This window comes from Lissotriton helveticus, chromosome 10, assembly GCF_964261635.1.
Source record: "Lissotriton helveticus chromosome 10, aLisHel1.1, whole genome shotgun sequence".
Lineage (NCBI taxonomy): Eukaryota > Metazoa > Chordata > Amphibia > Caudata > Salamandridae > Lissotriton > Lissotriton helveticus.
Window position 1 is genome coordinate 11,102,164 of NC_136071.1, and position 26,455 is coordinate 11,128,618.

At 46.6% G+C, this 26,455-nt stretch overlaps 1 protein-coding gene across 2 annotated transcripts in view; it reads left to right on the top strand.

Moving 5' to 3' along the window:
• WNK3 (WNK lysine deficient protein kinase 3) overlaps positions 1–26,455 on the top strand; it is an 856,642-nt gene that overhangs the window by 514,073 nt on the left and 316,114 nt on the right. For both annotated transcript variants that reach the window (XM_078664557.1, XM_078664558.1), the window contains exons 14-16: positions 8,790–8,945; positions 9,031–9,082; positions 10,502–10,654. In XM_078664557.1, coding sequence (XP_078520683.1) covers positions 8,790–8,945; positions 9,031–9,082; positions 10,502–10,654 — 361 coding nt within the window. The remainder of the gene's footprint in view (positions 1–8,789; positions 8,946–9,030; positions 9,083–10,501; positions 10,655–26,455) is intronic.

The window sequence follows — 26,455 nt, forward strand, 5'->3', positions numbered from 1 at the left end:
TTCTGATTTTATCAGTGAAAAACCTAGCCAGGTCACTGACCCAGGTCTCAGATGGAACAGCTTTCTGAAGATTCGACCTGGGGGCTGTGAACTCCCTAACCACGGTAAAAATCTCCTTGCAGGAGTTGGCGGCCGCCTCGATCCTCCTGGCGAAGTACTCTTTTTTTGCGCACAGAATGTTATGATGGTACGCTTTAACCGCCAACCGATAGGTGCGTCTGGCCTCCGCGTCGTACTGAGAGCGCCATGCCCTCTCCGCAACCTTGCACAAGCTGCGTTCAGTACGCAGCGCCCCGGTATACCACGGCGTAGACTGTCGCTCACCCCCTGATCGAAGAGCTCTTACAGGGGCCAGGTCATCCAACCTCTCTAGCAGCCATGCTTGCAGAGTCTCCGTGTCCCGGTCCAAGTCACCCACGATAGGACAGGGATGGTCAGCAAATACCTGCTCAAGCAGATCCGGCGTGACTCTATGTAACCCCCTGGAAGCGGGTCCAGAATGGATCGGAGCGCTGCCAGATGGCAGATCACTCCCTTGAATGGAAAATCTGGCCAGTCTATGATCTGACCAAAGTACAGGGAGGAGTTCTATATTCACCAGGGGAACAGAGGAGAACACCTGATCTAATGTATGCCCTTGCTCATGAGTCGAGCCCGACAACGCAGGAGCGAGACCCAAAGGAGTGGTAATGTCAAACAATTTATTTGAATTCGCGTCTCCCACAGTGTCCAGATGAAAATTAAAATCACCCGCCAGCAGGCAATGCTGAGCAGACAAGGCCAGTCTGGGTAGAATCTCCTGGAGGTCCTCAAAGAAAGAGCCCGCCGACCCAGGAGGCCTATAAACCAGCAGGCCCTTCAAGGCTTGGTGAGGGGACAGCCTGATGGCAAAGGCAAGGGACTCAGAACCTGCTATCGTCTCCGTAGGGAGGATAGAACACGGGGCGCTTTTCTTGACCACCACCGCCACTCCACCACCTCTTCCCTTGGCTCTATCCTGACGGAAGATGTTGTAATCCGGAGGGATAGCCGCCAAGATGTCCGGGTTGGACGACTCCCCCAACCAGGTTTCGGTCAGAAGGAGGCATAAAGGTTTCTCCCTGACCAGAAGGTCGTAAATGTCGACTGGGCTGTGAGGAGAGAAGGTCTTTGATTGCGTGTACATCTTTTTTGATTTGTAGAATATCCTCTTTGACTTGTTGGAGGGTGGATAAAGTCAGGTCAGGAGGTGGATTGGGGATGGTGTTGGTGGTGAGAGCTAGGTGGGAGGCATAGGTAGTGCCGTCAGTGGGAGACGGTGCCGGTGAGTGGAAGAGTGAATGAAGGTTGAAGACAGTGGGTGAGACAGGAGGGTAGTGAGGGCTGAGAATAGGAGGAGGGAGAGAGGGGGATGCTAAGGTAGGGGCGGCGGTATGTTCTGTATGTTTTGTTGGGAGGGTGAGAGGGTCGTGGGTGGGAGTGGGGAGGGAGCTGGGGAGGGAGAGGTGTCCGCGTGTGGGGAATGGGAGGGGGGGGGTGGATAGACTCCGAATGGTGGTGTGATCAGATGGTGGCGTGTTGTGGGTCAGAGTTGTTCTGTCAGGTGTGTGAGAGTCGTGGGTGAGAGTGGGGAGGGAGCTGGGGAGGGAGAGGTGTCTGTCGGGGGGATGGGAGGGGGGGTGGGGAGGGAGAGGCGTCTGTCGTGGGGGGGATGGGAGGGGGGGGTGGATAAACTCCGAACGGTGGTGTGTTCAGGTGGCATGTTGCGGGTGGGGGTTGTTATGTCAGGGGGGAGAGGGATAGGGGGGATATGTGTGGGGGTAAACGGGATCATGTTAGAGGGGCGGCTAGTATAAGAGGTGGCGACATTTGTGTCTGTCCTTGGGGAGTGTGGGGCGTTAACAGCAAGTGGGCCATTTACTGGGGTGCTGGGGGTGTCCGTCGTTGGGGAGTGTGGGGCGCTAACAGCAGGTGTGCCATTTGCTGGGGTGCTGGGGGTAGAGGTGCTGTAGGTGGGGGCTGCGACGTCAGGGGTGATAGTGCTGGTGGAGATCTGGGTGGGGGTCCGCAGCTTGGAGAGGTGCTCTTTGAACTTGGGGAACAGGATGTCTAGTAGTTCCAGGTTCTTGTCCGTGGATTGAATTAGGACAATCCCGTTATTGTAGATAGTAATGGTAGTCCTGCCAGGGAAGAGGTAGGAAGGTGTGCTAGAGAGAGTTAGGCCATGAGTTGTTTTCCTAGTGGAGGAGACGGTGAGTAGGGTTAGGAACGCGTTTCTCCATTGGGCTCTGCGTGAGGTGTGGAAGATGATATCGGTATTCAGGGCACCATTGCACGGTGAGAAGTAGGTGTCAGCAAAGGGTGTTTCAGGGTGCGACCTCAAGAAGTTATGTTTAAAACGTTATGTGGCTTTTTTGGTGAGGGTGGAAGGGTAGTTAATTCTAAAAGTGTGCTTGCCGTTGAGCTCCATTTTAGACAGGCTGTAATGTTGGGAGTAGGAGCTAGGGCGTCATAAGTGACACTAGTGAGCACTAGTGTAGGAGCTAGGGCGTCCTAAGTGACACTAATGAGCATCCAAAAGAGATATGAGGTAGCATCCAGAAGAAATATGAGGTAGTATGTATCTAAATCTAAATCACTAGTGTAGCAGCACTAGTGTAGGAGCTAGGGCGTCCTAAGTGACACTAGTGAGCATCCAAAAGAGGTATGAGGTAGCATCCAAAAGAAATATGAGGTAGTATGTATCTAAATCACAATATCTAAATACAATAATCATAATCAGACTCAGCAGTCGATGTAAACATAGTCAGAATCAAAATCTAAATACAATAATCACAATCAAGCTCAAAATACAGTGATAACAGAATATAGATAGTGGGTAGTAGGAGGTAAATATGAGGTAGTTAACGGTGCAAAACTATATTGAAAGTGCGAGGGGTATAATATACATAAAGGAGTATAATCTTAATGATATACCGGGTAAAAGTATATATATATTATACATGTGCAAACAAAAGCAGCAGGAGTCAGAGATGCCCCTAGTGAGCAGCCAGAAATATATGAGGTATCCGTCAGTGCATTAGTACATGTAGAGGTATAATACTGCAATAAACGGTAGATACTCGGTATTTGAGATTAGGAGAGAGGAGAGATAGGGTCAGACCACTCCAAAATGGCCGACAATGTAGAGGAGATAGCAACGGCAGTCCTCTGTTAGTTTCTGTTGCTTTAGGCACAGGGAGGAGAGATAGGGTCAGACCACTCCAAAATGGCCGACAAAGTAGAGGAGATAGCTACGGCAGTCCTCTGTTAGTTTCTGTTGCTTTAGGCACAGGGAGGGCAGAGTCAGACTCACGTTGCTGTTTGAGCAAGCCCAGATCCTCTCTTGCTGGGAGGGAGTCTTATCTGTAAAATGGTCTTGTGTGGGGGAGTCAGAGTCAGACCTGGGAGCCTCGTGGGCCTCTTCGATGCAGGAGGCGATTTATTGCTGCCCTTTTATGGCCACAGCCATTTTGAATAGAAGCACAAAGGAAAAAAAGGGGAATGTGTGCAGGGTCGATAAATACCTTCATATAGTTCTGCCCATCCAGATCCACGCTGTTGCCAGCGGAGTGGTGCAAAGTGAGGCCTTTTTTTTCTGTACTAGAAATGGGGAAAGGACGCACACCGCTGTTGCACCGCCTTCTGGTTGATGTGTGTGCGCGGCATGTGTTTTCCCTACTGCCCCCGGTCTCAGGAGACAGCCATCTCCTCCATCATGGTGGAGACAATAACGATACTTCAATTCACCTCAATTCCCCGTGCAGAGGGGTAGGCTCTGGTCGGACCGTTTTCCGATGTCTCCCACTGACCCGAGTGCGTCATGGCTCCATTCCTGCTGCTCTCTGGGCGGCGGCGCCTCACCTTCGGCTCCCGTTGCAGGGGCAGTGCAGGCTCCTGCTATGCGTCGCTGCTCCTCCGGATCCCGCGCGTCCCAGGGCTCCCCTCAGGCTGTTCCTGCGGCAGCGCCAGCACGCCTCCACTCGATTTCTGGACCCTGTGTTGCCCCTCCAGATCACCTCCGGGATCGTCCGGTGCCTCCGTGGCAGCACACCGAACACCACTGTTGGTCAAACCGTCACCTGCCGCAGTGTACGCCGGTGGGTCGGAACCTCCGATGCGCCGCCAGCCAGCTCCTCCCGCAGGCCGTCACTACGGGCAATCACAGCGTGCATCCGCCATCCGCCGCGGGAACCAGGCAGGAGTCATCAAAGTCGTCGTTCTTCGTGTCAATCCAGGGGGGGGGGGGGCCCGGGTCCGATGAGGAGGTGGGGGTGTCTCCGTCTTCTCCCACGATGTGTCGCCTCCGGTCAGGACGGGGATCATCTGCGGGCTTCGTCCTCCGTCAGTCTGGTAAGAGGCTTAAAGATCATTTACTCCAGTTACTCGTATTCCAATTCAGTTGCTCGTACTCCAGTTACTTTTGTAATCACTTTGCATAGGATGGTGGGGGGTGCAGCTGGGTGCTAGCGGAGATATAGTCCAAATTGGGATCTCCAGCACACGGAGCTCCTTCCAAGAGCTCCTACCCCGGCGGCCATCTTCGAGCATTATATTCGAGCACTCATAACCCTGCCTAACCAGCTAGGAGGCATTCTCAACTATATTCGGTGCTATTGTATGGGCTGCCAATTCACTGGCATAACTGGATAGGTATAACCACCAGATGTGATCAAACATTGCCACATACATCGAATTTCTGCCGGAAGACAGAAAGGGCAGAAACACAAAAGATTCTGCAGGGAGGCGAAACGTCCTCATCAGAAAACACAGATTGCTCTCTAGATTTCACCTCAATAAGTTTCCCACAACTGGCAGGGTCAGTGGTCCATAGACACCAAGGTTGGTTCAAGGCCACAACATTTAGAACCTACGGTGCAAATATATAGAATATTTCTACCCTACCATGGCGACGCTGTTTGGCAAGCACATCCACAACGCCTTGCAAGCAGTCAAGGCGGACTCTGACAACCCAAGATCTTTTGGCACATTAATTTTCTAAAGAAGCACCCTTTAGAGGGACCGGTGAAAGAGATACTTATCTGTATCACGGAGGAAAAAAAATAACTTCAGTGCGTTTTGTTCAATTTGATTCTAGGCATCATGTTCTCAGCGATCAATATAATCCCTCTTGCACGCCCTAAAATGAGAGCCTTACAGGAACAGCTACAAAAACAATATATTCAAACAAAAGAACCGTTCAAGGGCCTGGTGATCTTATCACAAGTATGATGACAGCTCTAGCCTGGTGGTCCCCGACCTCCCACCTGTCGGAGAACTTCTTGCTCTCACCTCAAATACCTCACTTTGTAATGACTACGGATGCCCCCTGGACGGCTGGAACAGTCATCTGTAGAACCTGCAATTTCAAGAAAAGTGGTCTCCGCTCCAAAAGAGCATGCAAAAGAGCAATCTTACTCAATCTCCAGGCTTTCCTGCCAATGATTGCAGAGTTGTTGGTGTTAGTTCCCACGGGCAATACCACCAGCATTCAGTGAAACAGCCTCCATGAATGGAAGTTTGATCAGTCGGCTCGAAGTATGATCTTCTCGTTCTGGGGCACACTGGCTCCAGATGTCTTTGAAACAAATGCCAATTCTATGCAAGTTTGCATCCACATCCAGTATCATGGGGAAATACCTTTCGACAGATGGTCCGGATCTATGCTTACCTTTTCCCACAATACCTTTAAAACCAAAGGTTCCCAGCAACAGGAAAGCAGAGCTGTGTCGTCTCATCCTGATAGCCCCCAGGTGGCCCACGCAGCATTGGTTCACGGAGCAGCTCCTGCTATCGGAATACAACCACGTTCACCTTCCAACATCCTGTAAATGTTTGACGATGAACTGAGGCCAGGGCCCTCATCCTGGCACAACTTTTCTCCTCTTATACGCACGGCTCCTAAATTCCATGAATTCAAAGATCTCGATGTTCCTCAGGATTGGAGGTGTATTCTCTTCAAATCAAGGCGCAAGCCACGATAAAGACATGTAAATTGTAATGAAAACGTTTGTCTATGGCGCCAGAAATGAAACCTACGTCCTCTACTAGCATAATCTGGCAGATAGCTCCCATATCTCCTCTCGCCAGCTCAGTTAGGGTTGGTACATGCATCTGTTAAGGTACGGTGTTCAGCAGTATCAAGATGTAGATGCTCATCACATTTTCTCTCTGCTTTTGCAGAATCATCAAACAGTTCATAAGATAATTATTCAGAGTTTTTTCCTCCAGTAGGGGCTCCTTCCCTTGACTGGCACCTGAACATAGTTCTATGTTAACTCGTGAAGAGTTTGCACGCATTCACAGAGCACACCTCATATTTCTCACATGGAAGGTCGCATTGTTACTAGCGCTCACTGCGACCAGGAATGTAGAGGAGATGCAGGCTTTCTCAACTCAAGAACATTCTTGAGGCTCTGCGATTCGGTACTTCTCAGAACCAATCCAAAGATGTATTCCCAAGGTTCCTTCAGATTTCTCCTCAATTAACCTATAATAAATATTTTGGACTTTCTCCCCAAATCCAGCATCACCAGCTTAGAGGTCTATTCATACGCTAGGTATCAAATGATATCTAAAACAAACTAAACCACTCATGAGAACTGACCAACTGTGTTACTCACATGGACACACTCGTAAGGGTGCTCCAGTCACGATAGCATCCATCGCTCGATGAATTTCAGCTGCAGTCCAGTTCTGCCACTCAACGGCTGACAAGCCCCTCCCAGTAAAAACCAGGGCGCACTCAACTACGGCAGTTTCCACCTCAACTAATTTGTTTGCGGAAGTGCCTCTGGAGAAGATATGTTGTACTGCGACTTGGAAGAGTGTGCATATACTTCATGTAGCATTATTATCTGGAATCAGCGCAGCGCAGTGATGCAGCGGGTGGACAGGATTCACGACACCACTTATTTCAATAAGGGGAGCCTCTTTTGGTTCCATGTGTTTGCTTATGTAGTTATACACATTTTAATGTATGGTATAAATATATTTATATATTAATTCATGAAATGGCATATGAATGTTGTGTATATATTTTCTACCCACCTTTCACTATTTGAGCTAATACTATAAGATGTACAAATACAGTAACGGTTTGCAGTTCTGATTCAAGCATGTGAATCTATGAAGGATCCAATACTGGAGAAGAAAATAAGTTACTTGCCTGTAACTGCAGTTTTCCAGTATTGGTATCTTTCATAGATTCACATGTGACCCACCCTCCTCCCCGAAGATGCTCCCCTTATAGCTCGGGATTATTTATTCCCACTTGTGCTTGAAAATCGGAGGGACTCAGGCTTTGTTGGGCGTGTTCTGGAAGGTGCTGTCATCTGTTTCGTCCTTTTTTAAAAAGGACATGGGTAGGCTATTAAACTGACTTTTTCATTGCCTTTATAGCGTCTGATAGTGATAAATACTGCTTTACTTTGGTACTGTGGGACTCCCACTTCGACGGAGAAAGATTTAAGCATGTGAATCTATGAAAGATACCAATACTGGAGAGCTGCAGTTACAGGGAAGCAACTTATTTTCACATCTATTCTAATCCGCGGCTAGATGTCTCTATCAGATGAACACGTTACTTACCTTTGGTTAGGCCTTATCGGGTAGAGACTCTATCTAGCTGCAAGTTCCTTACCGATCCTTCAATGCAAACTGTATGTCATGTACAATTGAAAAGATCCTTCACACTAGTCAACTGTTTCATTGACAATAAGGACTTTTAGGGCCCATCTCATCTGCCTGTTCTTTGCAAGTAAGTTCTGCAAAGCCCCTTTGGTTTACCCTTTTACTGCCTGCTGGGTATTACAAACCCTGCATGGTATTTAGGTTTTTCACTGAAATCCAAAAATGCTCTTTCCATCATTATTTGTCCCATGAAACTCCATCAGTTCCCATTGATAGAAAGGCAACCTGAACGGAAACTGAACAACCTTTCATTTACAGTCCCTCGAGGTACTCCCCAGAGAGAGGCCGAGAATATAACGTGAATTGACACAGAGCTGCCTCCACCCTTAAAATGGGATATCTGATGCCTGCTCTAAAGCGAAGGACTGAATTAGTGATGAGAATGAACTTGCAGACTACCTCGTCCATTGATCCCTCCAGAGATGCCAAGGATTGAAAGGGTGTGCCCCCTAAAATGATCCTCTTAAGGGCCAAGAACTGAATAGCTGTTAGAGGTGAACCCTCTGGAGAGATCTGGGCTAGCCTTGATGCATATTTGCTTCTACTCCTTTTGCCCCTGGCTGCCCCAAAGCAGGGTTTATGCAGCCAGTGTAGGGGTGTCCACTGCCTTCCCTTGTGTGGTATCTGGTCTTTTAACGAGGCAAACACTAACTTACTCATGCTTTTAATCCTGTCTGATTTATTGTCAAACCTGAGTCCTTGTAGTAACTGTCATAGAAATAAGATGTCACATCACGTACAAAGACTAGTGGTCTGAGGTTGGAATATCTTACCTTGACTGCTCATCATTGTGGCCTGGCTGATGAGGGTTATGAACACGAAACCGGTCCCAGGATGCTTGTTTCCGGACCAGGGAAGGCATGGCTTGGCAGTTCGGGCTGCACTGTTCCCATGAGGCACAGGGTCAGACTGATTTGCATATGGCCATGTCTGACCTGGGGTGGCGTGGTGAGCAAATGGATGATGATGGATTAAACCCAGATCAGTTGACAGGGGCGAGTGTTTGATTTGCTCATGATTGTGAGGCTTGTTCATGGTGCTGCTGCTACTTCCTGTAACCAGCCCTTTATTCCTGGCAGGTAGAGGATGACTTTGTGCTGGAAACTGAGAAAGAGAAGTTTGAAGAGGAGCTGAGACTGATTGTGGCCCAGACTCGGGAGATTCTGCAGAGCCTTCCTGTGGAGGAGCGTCCTGCGTCTGCGGCAGAGTCTGCAAAGTCTGAGACGAGCAGTCAAGTAAGGGCTGCTTTTGAAATGCATATGGGTCTTCTGAGCAACATATGAACTGTTCTTTTCACTCAACTATTCATTTTTTATTCAGGCAGGGTCTTCTGAGCACATCCAGATAAATCCTGCATCCTCTCAGACGGGCAGTAAGTATATCAAGGGTGGCTTCGGATGGAGGTAGCGTACCAATTTCCTCTCCCTAAACTCCCTGTCCCCCCCTCATGTATGATAAACATGGGGGTTGAACCTAAAGTTAACATACAGCATTTGTGCCACTCGATCTAGACCTGTGGCTGCTAATATTGACATGAGTGGGCTGCTGCTGACGAAACGTGTAGAACCTGTGTGTTCGTGCATGTGGGGGTGCTGCCCCTGAACATGAGAGCATTTCCAGCACCCTTGTACCCTGCTTACCCACTCCTGGCAAAGCGGTATCCTATCTGGGGTAATGTTTCCTATCTATGGCCTCAGTAGCAGCACTCGTGAACGCAGTGGGAAGTAATCGTGCTTGTGAGCTAGGATAATCTTTATGATTTTGTATCTCGAAAAACAAAAAGAATTTAAAGAAAACATCGACTTAGGTTTCATATTTTACTGTTTTCATTATTTTTAAACCCATGATTCTGCAGGCAAATCACCAAACTATAACCGTTATCCTGAGTTATCTCAGAAGATGAAGAAAAAGGGCAACTAGTAGCACAAAAGAACAAAAATAAATTTGTCATGGATGTTCCCATAACTTAATTCTTTTTAAACAAAACCAGTAAAAGAGATTGGACTGGTATATGTCCTGGGGATTCGTGGCATACAGAAATGGCAGGCCTCACCATAGGTATGAGAGAGGGGGCAAAACAAAAGAAAGTACAAGATTTTCTTTCGTGAGGATCTTGGCCTAGATATGTTGAAGTCATGCCATGGCAGATGCTTGATTTCACTGATTATTCCTGTGTAGGCTCCCTCCAAGCCGCCATCACAAGTTGAATGGTGGCATTTGCTGATGTGGGAGCATCTTCTCACATCAATGATTCCTTCTCACAGAATGGAAGTGGATTGCCTTTGCACAGCGTTGCTGAACATATTGGTTCCTTCACAGCAGCATTGTGCAGCAGCAGGCTTCCTCATGAGGACATATGAAGATTTTCTGATAGGCTAGTGTCTGAAAAGTTGATTGGTCTGGTTCAGTCCTCCCAATATTTTTGTTTATGGCTGCATACTTGAGTCTGTACTTCCAACCTTCTACAGGCACCCGCCTCTCCGTCAGCCTCAAGGGTTTTCTATATGAAACTCTTCATCTGGAGTGATGTCTCAGCTAGTTTCTGCTCATGTTAGGGCTAGGGTTCATATTTTAAGATAGCTTCAAAATTTGAAGCACTCAGTATGCAGAATATATTGAGGGATAAAAAGTGAAGTAAAGTGGTGCCTGGCCTCGCCTCATAATCTGATCTTCAGTCTTCATTTCTGTCTTTGTGGTTGACTTTAAGTTTCTTCATTACCTTCCATGGCATGCAGTTTGAATGCCTCCATTTTCTACATGTTCATTTTCACCTTTTCCTCCCTTTTACTAGGTGAGGCTATGCCTCAGTCATCACCAGTTGGTCGCTGGAGGTTTTTTATCAACCAAACCATGAAAAACCGGGATGCACAGTCTCCCTCTTCTGTTTCACGGCAAGCCCTGGGAGCTGTGGACAAGCAGACCCTGGCGGACCAGCCCAGCAAAGGTGAGCGTGCGTCCGTTAGAATCTGCATAGATTCTCTTTAGTCTTACTAGGTACAAAATCCATGCTTGGATGAGTTGTCTGATATTGGATAATAATAGTGATCGCCTGGCCAATTGTCATGACTGCAATATAAATGATCCCCATCTGATCCAGAATATGTAAATTGATCTTTCTTGAACATCTTGAAATTTGTCATGGGTACGTGCCGACACATTCAATATCTTTCCTTCTCAGGTACTGAATTTGTTTTAAATTCTTATGCTTAAAGTAGTCCCCATTTCCAGTTGGTTAAGTTGGTACATATTGATACTGCATTGTTAAATAAATGCATTTATGCAGAGTAAACCGTTTTGAAAAGGCAATTCACCTTATTATGGTAGCACAAGCATCAGATAATGAGGTGCAGGTTCTGAAAACTCCACCTCTCAGCAAGGTGATCTCTCCTCAGATATTTATCAATCAATAAGGGATTCTTTAAAGTGTGCCACTCGTCCGTGAGGGTCTCAAGACGCTGGGGGTTGGGGGAAGCAGCTCCGGTCAGTAGAAGAGCCAGGTCTTGAGGGTCTTCCTGAAGATGTGACGGGTGGGCGCGCTTCTGATGTTGATTGGGAGCTCGTTCCAGGTTTTGGCCGAGATGGAGGAGAAGCTTCTGCCCCCTGTTCTTGCTCTGTGGATGCACAGGGGTGCGGTGAGGTCGGCCAATCGGAGGTTCCTCTTGGGTACGTGGAAGGAGATTCTGTCATTGAGATATTGGGGTCCGGTGTTGTGGAGGCATTTGTAGCCATGGGTGAGTATCTTGAAAGTTACACTCTTCTCAACAGGGAGCCAGTGGAGGTTGCGCAGGTGTTTGGTGATGTGTTCGTGTTGAGGGATGCTGAGGATGAGTCTGGCTGCAGTGTTCTGTATGATCTGGAGTTTGCGGAGCAGAGACTTGTTGATCCCGGCGAAAAGGACATTTCCGTACTCCAGTCTTCTGGTTATGAGTGCGTGGCTGACAGTCTTCCTTGATTCGGGGGGGATCCATTTGAAGGTCTTTTGGAGGATGCGGAGGGTGTTGAAGCATGTGGAGGAGATGGCATTGACCTGTTGAGTCATGGAGAGAGAGGAGTCTAGTGCGATGCCAAGGTTTCGGGCGTGGTCCGTAGGGCAGTGGGTCAACAGATGTTGTCCCATGCAGAGGGGGAGGGACCGAGGACGAGGACCTCTGTCTTCTCCGAGTTGAGCTTCAGGCAGCTGGTGCTCATCCAGGATGCGACGTCCTTCATTCCTATCTGGAAGTTGAGTCTGGTGGTGATGGGGTCTTTGGTGAGGGAGAGGAATAACTGGCTGTCGTATGTGTAGGATACTATGCTGAGCCCATGCTGTCTGATGATGGCGGCAAGGGGCGCCATGTAGATGTTGAAGAGCGTGGGGCTGAGTGACGAGACGATCCTTGGGGTACATTCATAGCAGTAATGTGATTAGTATCCACTAGAAGTTACTGAAGGATACTTCTAACCACAGATACCTCACCTCAAAAATATTCCTCAGGTGCCAGCATGGACCGGAATGTTTTTTACAATACTCCTTCATGCGGCGCAGCTCCATGCAGCCTCCTGCTACCACCAGTGGCGTCAATTTTAAATGCCACTCATCCGAACTGACATCAGTTCCTTTCTTTCCAAGCCTTCTGATATGGATCCAAAGCTCTGCTCCCCATTTCGTCGGTCTTCTGGTATTGTAAACTAAGTCCATTGTGCTAGGGAACTATATCCTCTCATAAGACTTCAACCAGTCTGAGACTGTTGGAAAGAGATTATCGTCACTGACCTGCAAGAGGTGCATCTCTGGTGCTTCGGCTCAGGCACAACTCAGTGGTGCAGCCAAGGGCACACTCATGCACCCAAAGGTGTGATTCAGGAACAGTAGGGGAAGGTGTACATCACCAACACAAGAAGTAGTTGCGTGACCAGCCTAATTCTTGTTCCACGTCACGAGTGAAAACCTGCTGCCATTCCCGATATTGTGAACACGAGAGATCTACTTCTCAGTAAGTCCTTTATTAAGTCAAAGTCGAAATCTAAACATAAATGCAAGAAGGCGAAGTGGAACTCTACCCCATCGTGCCACTCTTGGATCTAATGAGTAGGACATCAGGAATCCAGTAGGTCTCCCTCTGGATCTCCTATTGCAGATCAAATTCCCCAGGTGGTCTCTTTATGCCCTGATTTCCCTAGACCATCAGCAGCACAGAAAATATAGAAACCTTTAAGATGGGTATGTTGCTTATATTTGACACTCTTCCACTTCCCACTGGCATGTCTTCTGGCCTCAAGGATTCACAGGGGCTGTCTGTCCTTCAGCCCTGACCTGCCTTGCTTCTGCTCAGATTTCCACCCTGGTGCCACATCCTGCATCCGTCCCTCTCTTGTCGACACCAGTACTGACATTACCGGCACTGGTGGAAGATCCCGTTCTGATGCCTGACCACGAATCAACTTTAGCACTATCTTGACCAATGTGGAAACAATAGAGAACTATTTTACTCAGTCAATCGTGCATGCTTCGTTTCTACAGAGTTGCAGAGAAAATAGAGAGACGGGCGTTTGAATAAAAGGGGTTTATTGAACAGTCTTTTTTCTCATGCGAGAGAGGTGAACTGCTACAATCGTTAGAATGCAAAGTATAATGCGTACCGCGTGAACAAAAGTATAACATACTGTAATAGCATTGTCTAGTGCTATGACATATAAAAATACATACATAAATAACACAGGCTAAAATATTCAACTGGTGCTTCTAAAATACGCCTACCCCAATGTACCTAACCTAAGTCTAGTACGAGAGAGGAAGTAAATATGGTCTATAGCATAGGTTTAGTTTTTGCCAAGAATTGCCAAAGGTTTCTCTAGGTTCTAATCTGCTCCATACCTTAGAATGAACGATTTCCCAACACCCCGCATGAGGAGTCAGAAACACTGGAGCTGGATTCTTGCAGAGGAGGACAGCTTCTTGTCAGTGCGTCAGTTGGAGAGTCGGCTTCCTTCGACACTTGCTTTAGCGAGCTGCGTCGGGCAAGTAGGTATTCGAACTGCACCAAACCACATGGTGCTTTGCTATAGCAAGTGAAGGTATATTTATACCTTGAAGGTGTTTAGGAATGCCAGCTTTGACATAAAGTCGGGCATATAAACGTCATGAATGAGCCCCCAAGGAATAGATGTTCATGCATAATAAATGATTTCTTGGAGAAATCAATATCCAGGCTAAGGGGAAGTCCCTTCTGCTTAAGAGTCTGGTTTTCCAAGAAACTGTTGTGACGTTGATGAATGGATGGAAGTAGCCATGACTGTATTTGGGTAGCATGGGCAATGCCTAAATAAGGACTGGATTTCTATGCCTATATAAGGGCAACGTGGATTGTACCTATATAAGGGCATGAATCGGGAAAATTCATTCGGAATCTAAAACGCCATACAACAATATTTGTTTCAAGGACTTACAGTGGGCTTCATAATGCCCCTAATACAGGGTTGAACTTACCTTGGGCCTCCAAATGGAAGAGAGAAGCACATTTGCATGTTCATTTAACGTTCACTGATGTCTGGAGCCTGCGGTTACCCTCCATTAAGGTTAAGACAAATGTCCTTAAGGAAATCTTGCAGCCCGGGCCAGCCACAACTGAGCCCTTCGATCTGTTCAATGAAGCCCTCTTTGATATTTTAATGGACACTTGCGCGAAACCCTGTCCTCCAACATTGGATCTTTCATATAGTCACATATTTTAATAATTCCCCGTCATCAGGCTGTAAATCCCGATTACATTTAAGTAGCATTAAACAATGTAAAAATAAACATAGGCCGGAACCACATTGTTTGTATAGTAGCACATCCACCTCATTTGAAGCAACCGGAACTTCAGCAAGTGAGGTGGAATAAGTATCAGCTCTCGTCCCTCCGCCCCCTCCCCACTCCCAAAAAAATATAGGCCACTATATCTCAGATTTCTATTGCATGTTCTGAGTTAGGCGGTCCCGAGTCAGAGCTCTGCTCTAACCTTTCAGTGAACTCAAAAGTGTTACTTTCTAGGTCTACCCGATGATTGCTGCTGTCATTTTTGCTATAGGCTTTGAAGTCGACAGTGAACCCTTCAGTGTCAAACCCAACTGTCGACAACTACACCGTCAACGTCAGCACCCTCAACGATAACACCCTCGAAGACAAATCCGTCAATGACCGAATTGGCTGAACCTGTTTTTTCATCGGTGATGAAATCTCTGCCTTACCAGATTTTTGATTTGAGAACAGGAAGAAGATGCTAGTGAGCTTGCATCACCACTGCATCGGCCCAACACACTTTGATGTTAGCTACTGTCCTGATTTGGAGGATGATGACGAGCCTTTCCACAAATATGGCTATTGGCAAGTTTGTTTCTCATAATTCACACACATATTGACCTCCTCGATACAGTAGGGAGCCAGTGGTAGCTCAAGTACTCATGGCCTTCTTATATACTTTGCAATAAATAATGGACAATTTGCAAATACTGCTACCACAGCAACATGCAGTTCCGCCTCCTTAACCAGCAATACTTATTGTACTTGTTCCTCGCCTCCTCCTCCCACCCCCATGTCATTCACACCTCCTCACCAGCCACCACCACATCCCTTGCATCCAAGAGAACCATTTTCTGCAGCAGCCTTGAATCCTCTTGTCCTCACTTGTGGTTGAGGACATTGAGGGTGATGAGGATATGGCTAATTCTTTATTCTCCAATGTGGAAGAGGAGGAAGGAAAACTTCCACAATGAGATGATGGTGGTATTGGTGATAGAGATGATTTCATCCTTCTATACGATTGTAATAACCTGCCCAATCCACTGGATTTATTGGATACAATATCCTGTTTCCATAACTTAATGGAAAGTGCTGCCAGGAAATTCAACTTGCCAGTGACATCAGTAGAACGGGGGTGTTTCATTTATGACCTTATGGAACAACTACAAAAGTCTATAAAAACTGTACCAGTCCTGCATTTTGTATAGTCTTAAGGGGTAAAACGAATGCAGACACCTACTACTGTTCCAGCAGTTATTCTATATCTGAAGAAAATGTACAAATCCCCTGATACAGCTTCAGCTTGTCTGGCTAGTCACCTAGAGCTGGATCTAGTGATAATTTCAACCGCTCCGAGGAAATCATAGAATACCACTACACCATCCTCTAGACAGAGATAGCAGGCATCTAGACAATCTTGGAAAGTTTTAGGATAGTATGATCACCAAATGTGGCAGGACATTGCAATGTTGCGCGACTGCATCCCAGAGGATAAAAGTCTGCTAAATCAGTCCTACAAGGTGGGAGAACTTACTTCAGCAGCCATCATTGGTGCAGCAGTGGGTCCCTTCAATGCAGGCTTTCATCAGCCTGCAGGGGGAGCTGTCTTGAGAAGGCTGGCTAAGATCCAAAGCCGTCCATCCTGAGGTTCATTGGAAATTCCTGGAAAACGTGGATGAGGCTAAAAAAGGTTGCAAAATGGACACAGATCTTGCAAAAACCCCTGGGTCTTTTACAATGCCATAGATCTGATAAGAAAGAAGACCAGACAGTGGAGACCTATTCTGGCCCTCAGACTGCTCAACAAGTGATTACTCTCCAGGAGTAGGAGTGCATGGGATCTTCAAGACGCATACGTCCATATACCCATCCACCTCAGGCTCAGACATACCTTAGTTTTTCAGTGGCAGGACAACACTACCAATTCAAGTTGCTCCGGTTCGATCTCAGATCAGCACCTACAAATGCCTTTTTCTAGATACTGCCTTCCTTAGACGAAAGGGTCACCAAGTTTGCACATACTTAGACTGGCTCGTCTAGGGAGTCCAAGAGGCAAGGACTGCTTCCAGCTCTTTTAGAAATTGGATTGCATGCTGAACAAGAAGAAACCATCTTTAGAGCCCCGCAAGACAATCCAGTTCCCGAGTGCTATAGTAGACATGCAGTTGATAAATGTTGGAGTTACAGGTAAGTATCTGCCACCATGCATGGATGTGTTGCACTGGATTCGCTGCAGATGTGCAAGAATCTCTCATGGGTAAACCTTTTGATGGCTTATGCCAGTTTGGCCGTCGACAGTTTGACCGTCGACGAGGCTGCCGTCTACGGCAGCCTTGTCAACGGTAGCCTTGTCGACTGTAGCCGACGGAGCAGAAGATTTCAGATGCAGATCCTCATCAACGTCCAGAACGTCAACGGAAGAACCACTGATAAAATCTTCAACTTTGACACCTGTAGTAGGCTGGACATCTTGTCCCATCGTCGGCTACTTCTAGAGATGATTTGGGACTGCTGAAAAAAAAGAATTCTGAAGAGCTTCTTTTGCCTGTTCATACCTCTCCAAGTAAGGTATCTCCTTGTCCTCCAGAAGAAATGTTTGTACAGAATATTGGGGCTTTTTGCAGCACACCATTTAGTCCTTATTCTGTCTTCCTTATCATCACTTCTTGTGGTATAGGTAACCCTCTAATGGACAATTGAAACAACTCAATAACACTAATCAGAGAACAAAGATCCAAATAGGTCAATCTTCTTATTGTTCAGCAATCCTTTATTTGTATATAGAAAACGTACAAAACTCCCAGCACAAGGTTTGCCGACACGTGTTTCGTCTTTTTCTAAGACTTTCTCAAGGCTGGAATGTCAAACAATAATATAATAAATATAACATGCACAGTACATACACTGACAAAACAACATGTATACATTATACAATTCACTAACATGTATAAAAGATTTAACATTCACAAACCTGTAGTTAAAATATCTATGCACTTGTATTAAAGCTCAAGAATAAACCACAGACGGATTGACACAACCACGGTACACGTATTGCTATTTTACATTAGTCTTAATACCTAACGAACATGCAATATACACATTAGACGTATACCTCCTATGTGGTTACAAGAATAAGCAAAAGACCCAAATCACCAAGAACTAAGGATAGTGTGGCTCACTGGTTAGAGGCGGCAGGCCCGAGAGCAGAAGTCAGCCTGGGACCAGGGTTCAATTCCCGACGCGGCAGGGTCGTGGACCTTGGTCAGCGGACTCGATAATTCTCGCTTCGGTGCTTACTCTAATCAGGGGTTCCACTCGGCAACTCTGGGCATTAGCTTGCCTAATCTCCACAACGGCCCCACCAATTCCGGGGATGCCTGGCTCCACCTTGGGGACTCCCAGCAAGGGACCATCCCACAGGGAAAGCCAGGACGGGTTCCCCAGAGTTATACAGCGCCGGGACGCCCCGTTGCTGGGGCAGCTGTGCGCTTTACAAGTATACTACATTTACATTTAGTGAGTACTCAGATATGCAAAAGTAAATTCAACCATCGCCAATAAGGATATTGGCACATGCGGTTAAAGAAGTGAGCAACAGAACCAAATCACCATAGAATCTACCCTATAAAAGCAGAGAAAAGAGCAGATCCCACCATGAACACTTATTTCAGGTGCCACGGTGTTGACTGGACCAGCAAGATCATCAAAAGAGGTAGTGTATATGGAGCCGGAATCGCCAAAGCGCCGCTGTGTGTTCCCCAATCAGTTCTAGGGAATACAGAATGACATGGTATGTTGTTCTAATGTTGGCTGTACTACATCATGTACAGAATAAACATTCGGCGGCCATGACTGCACCCCCATGTCCTCGGAGATACATGGTTGGGTGGTACATTGAAATATCAGTACTCATCTTGTATCACAAAGCGAATGTCCGCGGTCCATGACTAAAATCGGGTGTTCTAGTCTAACAAAGTGACCCGATCCAATGTGCGACCGTAGATGCAGTGGTTGCTAAAGATATCCCATTCCTGTATCCACTGACCTTAGCTAGTGTGAATAAGCCATTTGTTATCTTGACCCAATGGCTCTCTAGCTGTCTACAGCCAACTGTCTATCACCCCTGATGTGGTAAATCACACATGAGTAGTTAGCTACTGGGGGGGCTTGTACACACAGTACCCACCCCAATATCACAAAAGGAATTCCCAGCAGGATCCTGGTATTTCTTATAGGTAGTATGAGTGTATCAGCAAGTTGAAGAGCTGGACATGGTCAGTCAATTTGGCCTAAAATGTCAAAATGCATACGTCACGTATACTTCTAAGTCATATCTTGGTTCAATGTCAATAAAAACGTATTAAATCTACCCTAATACACTCACCAATGAACTTCTATAATCTCCTGCAAGGTGTGTGCAGGTAGTCCGGATCAGTATCAACAACGTAGTGATGTCCTTATTAATCCTGGGCAATCCCTATACTGGTTAAAAATCTTGTCCCCGCTAATATACGAGTTGAAATCTGAAATAACAGACCATGAACAAATATGAATACCCCCCTTGACCTACTCACGTTAAATTCCCAATGGTTGCCACATGCCCCACACTCACCTCACAATGTAACACATCATCCTCCCTTAACATTATACGCCGACCTCGAATTGCTAGATAGCGTACTCGGTTGCTTCGAATGCAGCAACCTATCTCGCCCGAAGTGGTCCAACCATAATACGTTGAGACCTGCGAAAAGCAAGCCATGGTTTAGGGAAGTGCGCCAGTCAGAGCAACCCCTCATAAGCACCCTCGCCCCCTCCTTCCCTCGTGATTGTAGGAAGGTAGATCCCGGACTATGGTTGCCCCCAACTTTTTGCCTGGTGTTTTGCTGGTTTTCTGACTTAGTTGACCTGGGGCCCTGCTATTCAGGACCCCAGGCCTACTGCTCTCTCTGTAAAATGGATCCCATGTACCTTAGGTACATATCTAATTGGATACTGAGGCACCTTATCAGTCCCTGTACCCAGGGCTGAGGTGCACCCAGAAGTCTCCCAGGGGCTGCAGCATGCATTATGCCACCCCTGGGCTGACTAACTAAATCAGACACAACTGGCTGCTTGACAGCTGGGGCAAAGTGGTGTACTCACCCTCTGCTGTAGATATAGTATTCCTATATCTAAACCTAAATGGACACACAGATCTCCTATCAGTCACTCCTATGGCAGGCCTTGACAATCCTGAAGGCAGAATGCTTGGAATCGTGTGAGATAGTGCTCTGGCATGAGCTGAGCCTGTCTGCGGCTTTCGGGATCCATCCCTTAGCCGTTTCCATGATATCGCATACCATATACTCTTAAGTGCATTATAATCCTCGCGGTTATATGCCAACTCTGGTATCGCTTTATCAAAACATGTCGAGTAAGATGTCATACGAATTGGAATACTAACCCCTCGCCAATTCTGGCGACGGGGTTAGCATTCCACCCTTCTAGATGGACACGACATGTATGTAACCTGTAACCCCGGTTAAAGTCAGACAGAGCCTTAGCTCCACAAGATGGATGCTGCCACCGAGACACAAGTCTGCCCTCCTGCTGCTGGGAGTCCTCCCAGCACAGGAGGCAAGGACAAAGGGTTTCCTGCCAGGGGCGGTGCCAGCCCCGTCCCAGACAGGATTTTGTGTATTCTAGGTAGGCAGGGCTTTAGAGGAAGGTGACTGCAAGTGGCACTCCGGTGCTCACTATGCATAGGCCGGCTTGAACCAGTTACAGGGGCACTCCAGCCCCTGATCTGGGGAAAGCCTGCCAAAGGAGAGGGGTGTAACCACCCCCCTCCTAGTCCCACCCATAGGGCAGGACTTAGTCGCGTGCCAGCCCCTTTTTGCAGGATAAAGGTAGGAACTGGCCCCCTTCCAAATCAGATCAATCTTTGAATCCTGAACCGACCTTCTATACGAAGAACTCAAGACTCTTCTCAAGATTTCTCCCTTGTGACTAAGGAGTAGTCACCCTGCAGCAGCAGGCACCAACCAAGCATCGCGGTTTGTTGCCAGTCTCTCCTCCGGATCAAGACTGCTCCAGCACGACGAGAACCGGCTTCCCTGGCACCTCTGACCTCAACCTACATCATCAGCCCAGCTGTGATCCGTGGGTGCGACGAGACCTCGAGGGACCGGCCATCTTCAGAACTGCACGACGCTTGTCCAGCACGACCACCGAGTGACCCTCGACTGAGTGCTTTGGGGTAAGAGAAGCCCCGACCCTGAGCAGCTCCAGCACCGAAGTTCAGCCCCCCTGCATCCACGAGATCTGCGTGGGGCCCTTCTGCTTTTTGCTGCTCACCGCGTTGTCCAGGTCACTTGCCCGTTGGCTAGTGACCCTCTGACGACGACCTCTAACGACAAACACCGCTGGTCTGGTTGCCCCAGACTGGCCCTTGCTTCCCTCCATCAGAGAAGCACCCTGGACCCTCCTGGTCCACTCCAGACGCCATTTTAGGTCCACCGCGTGGGCCTTGCATTTGCCAAGACTTGTTGCCCAATCCTGGGTCCAGCGACGTCGACAGCAAGTACCTTTGTGGGACAGCTCGCACCTCCATCCTGGTCGCCGACAACGCCTCCTGGTCCGAGAGACTGCAGAGCCCAGCAGCGCCCACTCACCTGGTCGAGGTGACTTCGTCCGGTGCCATCCTGGTGCCCACCTAAATCACTGGCTAGTGATTCAGAACTTGGTCCCCTCTGCTTACAGGTCTTCTTCTTCCCTGATCCAGGCTTGGATCACCACGAACTTCTTCACTGGCCGCCTGCCAGCAACTCTTTCTTCAGGCTCCTGGATCTTCAACAAGGGTTTCCGATGCAACTTGAACCCTATGCAGCCGCAGCCCCTGGGCTAGGTAAACCGAGTACTCCGGTGCTCCAGCATAGTCCAACACCCTAAGTGTTCGGATCCACTCTTGTTTTCGACCCACCTAGTCGGGTTCGCCCGAGAACAGTAACTTTGCAAGTGCTAGTATCCATAGACTTGTTCCCGCATTACGCGTGAGAGTTCCCACTCTGCACACGGCGTCCCTAGGCCTCCTGCTTCTAATCTAAGGGTTCAGCATTGTAGGCCTAGCGTTTCTACAGTCTAGAAAAGTATTACTTACCTGCTAGTAACTTCGCATTCCACTTCTTGTGTATATGGTTTTTCGTGCCCCTCGGGCATTTGTGTAAATTGTGCGACTTTCAGTAATTCTTTAAGAGTTTTGTTGTGTGCTTAGCTCCCTGTCTCATAAAGAGCCAGGGTAGTCCTGTTATAAATAAATCTACTTTATTTTTGATAACAACTTGTGTGGTGTCCTTTCACTTGGTGTTCAAGGGGTAATGTGATGGTAAAACAGCTGGCTTAACACGCCCTCTAGAGTCTTAGCCTTAGACTGCTCGTATCCATGCTACTTGGATAGCTGGTCTATCAGGTTGACTTACAACCAATCATCAATAAGGGTTGTCTGGACTGATACATAGTGATCACTAGAATAGTGAGCACTGCATATCAGGCCAACTTCTCACATTGGTGGCAGCGGTGGGATTTGAGCTTGCTGTTGTTTTACCACACATATCCTAAGAATATCATTTGAAAGATCACATAAGTACTAAGGTACATATAACTTAGCTTAGAATACTCTGAGTGCTACTGAACCAGCTGTTGTAGTGTCATAGGGCTTAGCACACCCTAAACTACAACTCTAGCAAGGGATCAGTAGGTAAACATATAGTGTAGGTAAGTGCACCACTTACACCTCACTAGAAAAGCATGTCTACCCAGGGAGAGTCTACTGAGACTCCCCTTGTGGCTATTGACCCTCCACAGGTCAAATCAAGATATGCAGCTCTCAGTTTCCAGGAGATGAGACAAGTGTGTACCTCCAGGAAACTGAAACAGGGGTCTAACCCCACCATTCCCTTTCTAATAGGTCTCTTAGAGACATATGATGCGAGAAAAATTTCTCAGCTAGATGGGAATATGCCAGCCCTAGAGGGTACTGTCGTGTATTTCTATAGGTTCTGATTCGATCCCCCTATTCCTGACCCTATTCTGGTTAAACTTACTAGCTAGTTAACTAACAGTCAGCCCATGAGGCAAGAAAACCCCCATGATGCAGATACCGTTATCTGACGCAGTCACACTACGGCACAGGAACGTGTTATCTGATTAGGTCATAACGCTTGAGATCTAATTAGACAAGCGACATTCCTCCAGCCCCTGATAAGGCATACGACGTTCTCATAACAAATCAAACCTATGACAACCTGGATAATCCGTGCGGCCATTGTTTTGATTTCACAGAGAACTTTAGTAAAGAATGTGCTAACGAGCAAGTCGTATGACATCTTTATTGACGTACCTATGTCCATCCTTACGTCAATCTCGGCACCTTTAAGGTATAAATATTGCCGACCTTGCCCTATGCAAACACACGCGTGGTGACAAGACGGAGCAGCCATACTTGCCGAAGCCGAGAGCAGAAGCAGACCCCGCAGGCAGCAGCCCCGCCTTCCTGACGCGCTGAGAGACGCGCTGCTATCTCAAGCCGAGAGACCCAGCACCGGCGCTTCTGGGCAGCCCTCGCAGGCAGCCTGGAATATCGAGAGCAGAGAAAGAGATACCATTCCTCATTCATCCTAAATTCCAGGTACAGAACTGAATAACCCCTCCTAGAGAATTCTTTAGTTATTCACTTGGCAGAAACAAACTTAACTTAAACTGTAACTTTCTATTCCCGCCCACGCATTAGACTTAGGTCAGGTACACGGGGTAGGCGTATTTAGAAACACCAGTTGAGTACGTTTAGTCAAATGTATATGTGTATGTAAATATATTTTAATCATTTTAAACATCATATGGCTCAGAAACCATATCAATGTTTTTACAGTATTATTTTATACTATTGCTTCTAATGTATGCACTTTACTTAACTATAAGTATTGCAATAATATCGATCCATTTCTCTTGTACGAGAAAAGAGACTGATCAATAAATAACATCTTTTATTGAACACGCCCGTCTCTTCCTTTTCTCTACATTCTGATGAGACTAAGAATGCACGTACTGACTGAGTAAAATAATTGCCTTGTGCTCACACGACTCTCGAGATTGACTCTTGATTAGGGGAGAGCAAAGTTGTCATGTTCTATGGTTGTCAGAAACTAAATCCCTTCTTGTCTAATCAGGGGAGTTAATCCTTCCTTGAACATTCGAGAAAGTTTCTAGCGAACTCTGAGCTTAGCTGGCAAACCCAAAAATTAAGTCTAGTATCGACAGTAGTAGACCTAGTTAACGTCTGGCCTAGGCCTTTACTGCTGTAGGTACTATTCCAATGCGCAGAGCCTATTGGGAAAATAGGAGCTACACTACATGGCGCCCAACGTGTTTGGAAAGGGCGATAAAACTAACGTAAGACATTTAGAGTAACTCAGTCGTGCTTTCTCACTCAGACCCCTTTTCCCAAATACTCCAAAGACGTCTGGAGTGGGTGAAAGGTTATAATATCCTCCAAAACCTCGCAGGAGGGAACTCCTATGTATGGTTCTTGGTCTAGTCAACGTTGAAGGATAAAACAGTTCCAGAATATTGTGCACCTAATCTCTGTTTCCATAAAGAAACCTGATCTGCAAACAAAAATAATACCATCCTGTCAGTAAAATGGGAGACAGCGATGGAGAAAGAGAGGCAATTAGATTAGCTACTGAAATAGCAGATGCTGATGCTACCATGCAAGCAGCAGACGCGGATATAATACTTATTCCGGTCATTAAAAGGAGATCTATAACCTTAAAACTTATAGAAAATGGACTGACACCTAGAGGTGGCACAGTCATATTCGTAATTGAGGCACACGAATATCGGCAGACAGAGGTATACTATACATGGATACATTTTCCAGCAGCAAATGCTGTAACAAAGTACTTCCACTATTACAAAGTAGAGGAACCTCCTGAAACGTACACTCCTTTCGAGGAGGTGGAAGTACCACTCAAATTCCAAGAGCATTTGCTCTTATTTGATGGCGCCCTAATACATAACAATCACATTACAAGGCTCGGTCCTTTAGGAAGACCAGGAGCAACGTGGCCGGTCCTAGCCGGATACACACCACATCCAGACATCGAAAGAATGCCTGCAGCAGAGCTGTTAATACAGCTAAAACAACTACTAAAAATTCACAGACAATTAGTTCAGTATGTAATGCGGACTTCAACAATTCAGCCAGCGATTAAACTTCCACAGCTGACCCCTCACCAGGGGAACACAAATAAAATTACACCACAGAACATCCAATCCTGCCTAGGTAAAGTTCCAGCTAAACGGGAACAAATACCATTCTGGTTGGCACAGAAAATTACCCAAATAGAGGCGGTGTTTCCTGACACCACCCCGCTGGAAAAACACAGGATTCTGACTATATGTCTCCCAATGGGAATCGCACCACACATTGAGGACTGTGACACTTGGGGTACAGTCTTTGCTTCCATCTATACAAAAACGCACGGTGTTCCATCCATTTCGGTAATACCAGATGTGCTAAAACAAATTCAAGATGAATACGGTCCAGAACCTGCTTTAACTCTTGGTATGAAATTACTGAAAGACTTCAAGCAAGTCTCGGCTATATTACTAGCCAACATAAAAGGTGAAGCAGCAAACGTGGCGATCCGCCAGAGGTTAAAAGAGACAGATATAGCAGACCAACCAGCTGAAATTGCCAGAATCATAGAAAAATCCTATGAAGAACTAGGCAGAGATAGTCTAGGTGGAATACCAGTAAAACCGCAACTGACTACAAGTCCAGAAAAAATATTTTTTAATAATAATTCACCAAAAAAGAACTGGGATGGAAATAAACAATCCAATCCTAAAGAAAAGAAATTCCAGTCCAGAGGAAGGTCTCCTAGGCGAAGAGAGAAATCTCCAAACCCGAGACAAAGGTCACCTCAGAGTGAACCCTCTGGGAATAGATATAACCTTAGAAATAGGGATAATATTAAAAAACCTGATAGATATCAAGACATTGATACACGTCCCTCTCAATCTTTTCAGAATTCCTCGCAGAAATCGGAAAGAAGAGGACGATCAGAAGAGCACGCCAAGTCCAAAGACAAGGAACCTGCTCAACTGAAAAAGAAATCACAATTTCCAAAAAAGAAGGTAGCCAGTATCAAGGTAGTTAACAATGCCGAGAATACTGAGGACACAACTGAAAAACGGAGAATGGGCTCAGACAATGCTAGACAGCGCAGCAGAGGTGAGCATAGCTCGCAAAGTCCTTATGAATCATCTGGAGACAGTGGACACGAATGAATACCTTCAAGTGGAAACTGCAGATACCAGAGTTAGCAAGCCCCACAAAATATACGAGATAACATTACGTATAGAGGGAGATAAGACTAGGAAAATAAGGGGACTATTTTGGGATAACCTATCCAAGGGCTATGACATCCTTCTAGCTGAAAAAGACTGGCCACCAGAGTTTGTCAGGGAGTGCCCTCATGGCGAAGAAGTAATTATGCCTGCCTTCTCGAATCAAATACCGATTCATAAAAAATATACACTTGCTAGAAAGTGGGCAGTGGCCTTAGCACCTGCTTTATATAAAAATCATGTAGGATGGGATGAGGATTCTCCTCCTCACAAAGTCCAGTTAAAATCACAACCTACTGCACAAAGGCAGTACCCAATTAAGCAAGAAGCTAAAAAACAAGTAAATGAAATACTAGATCAGCTAGAATACCAAGGGGTGATTGAAACTTGCACCTCACAAATGAACAATCCTTTGTTTCCGGTCTCCAAACCAGACAATTCATATCGTCTAGTTTTGGATTACCGACACCTTAACACATGTTGCAAAACTTTTGCAGTGCAAAATTCACACAGTGCTGCACTAATGAATAACATAGTGCGCAAAAAATACAAAACAACCTTGGACATCTCCAACGGATTCTTTTGTCAAAACAT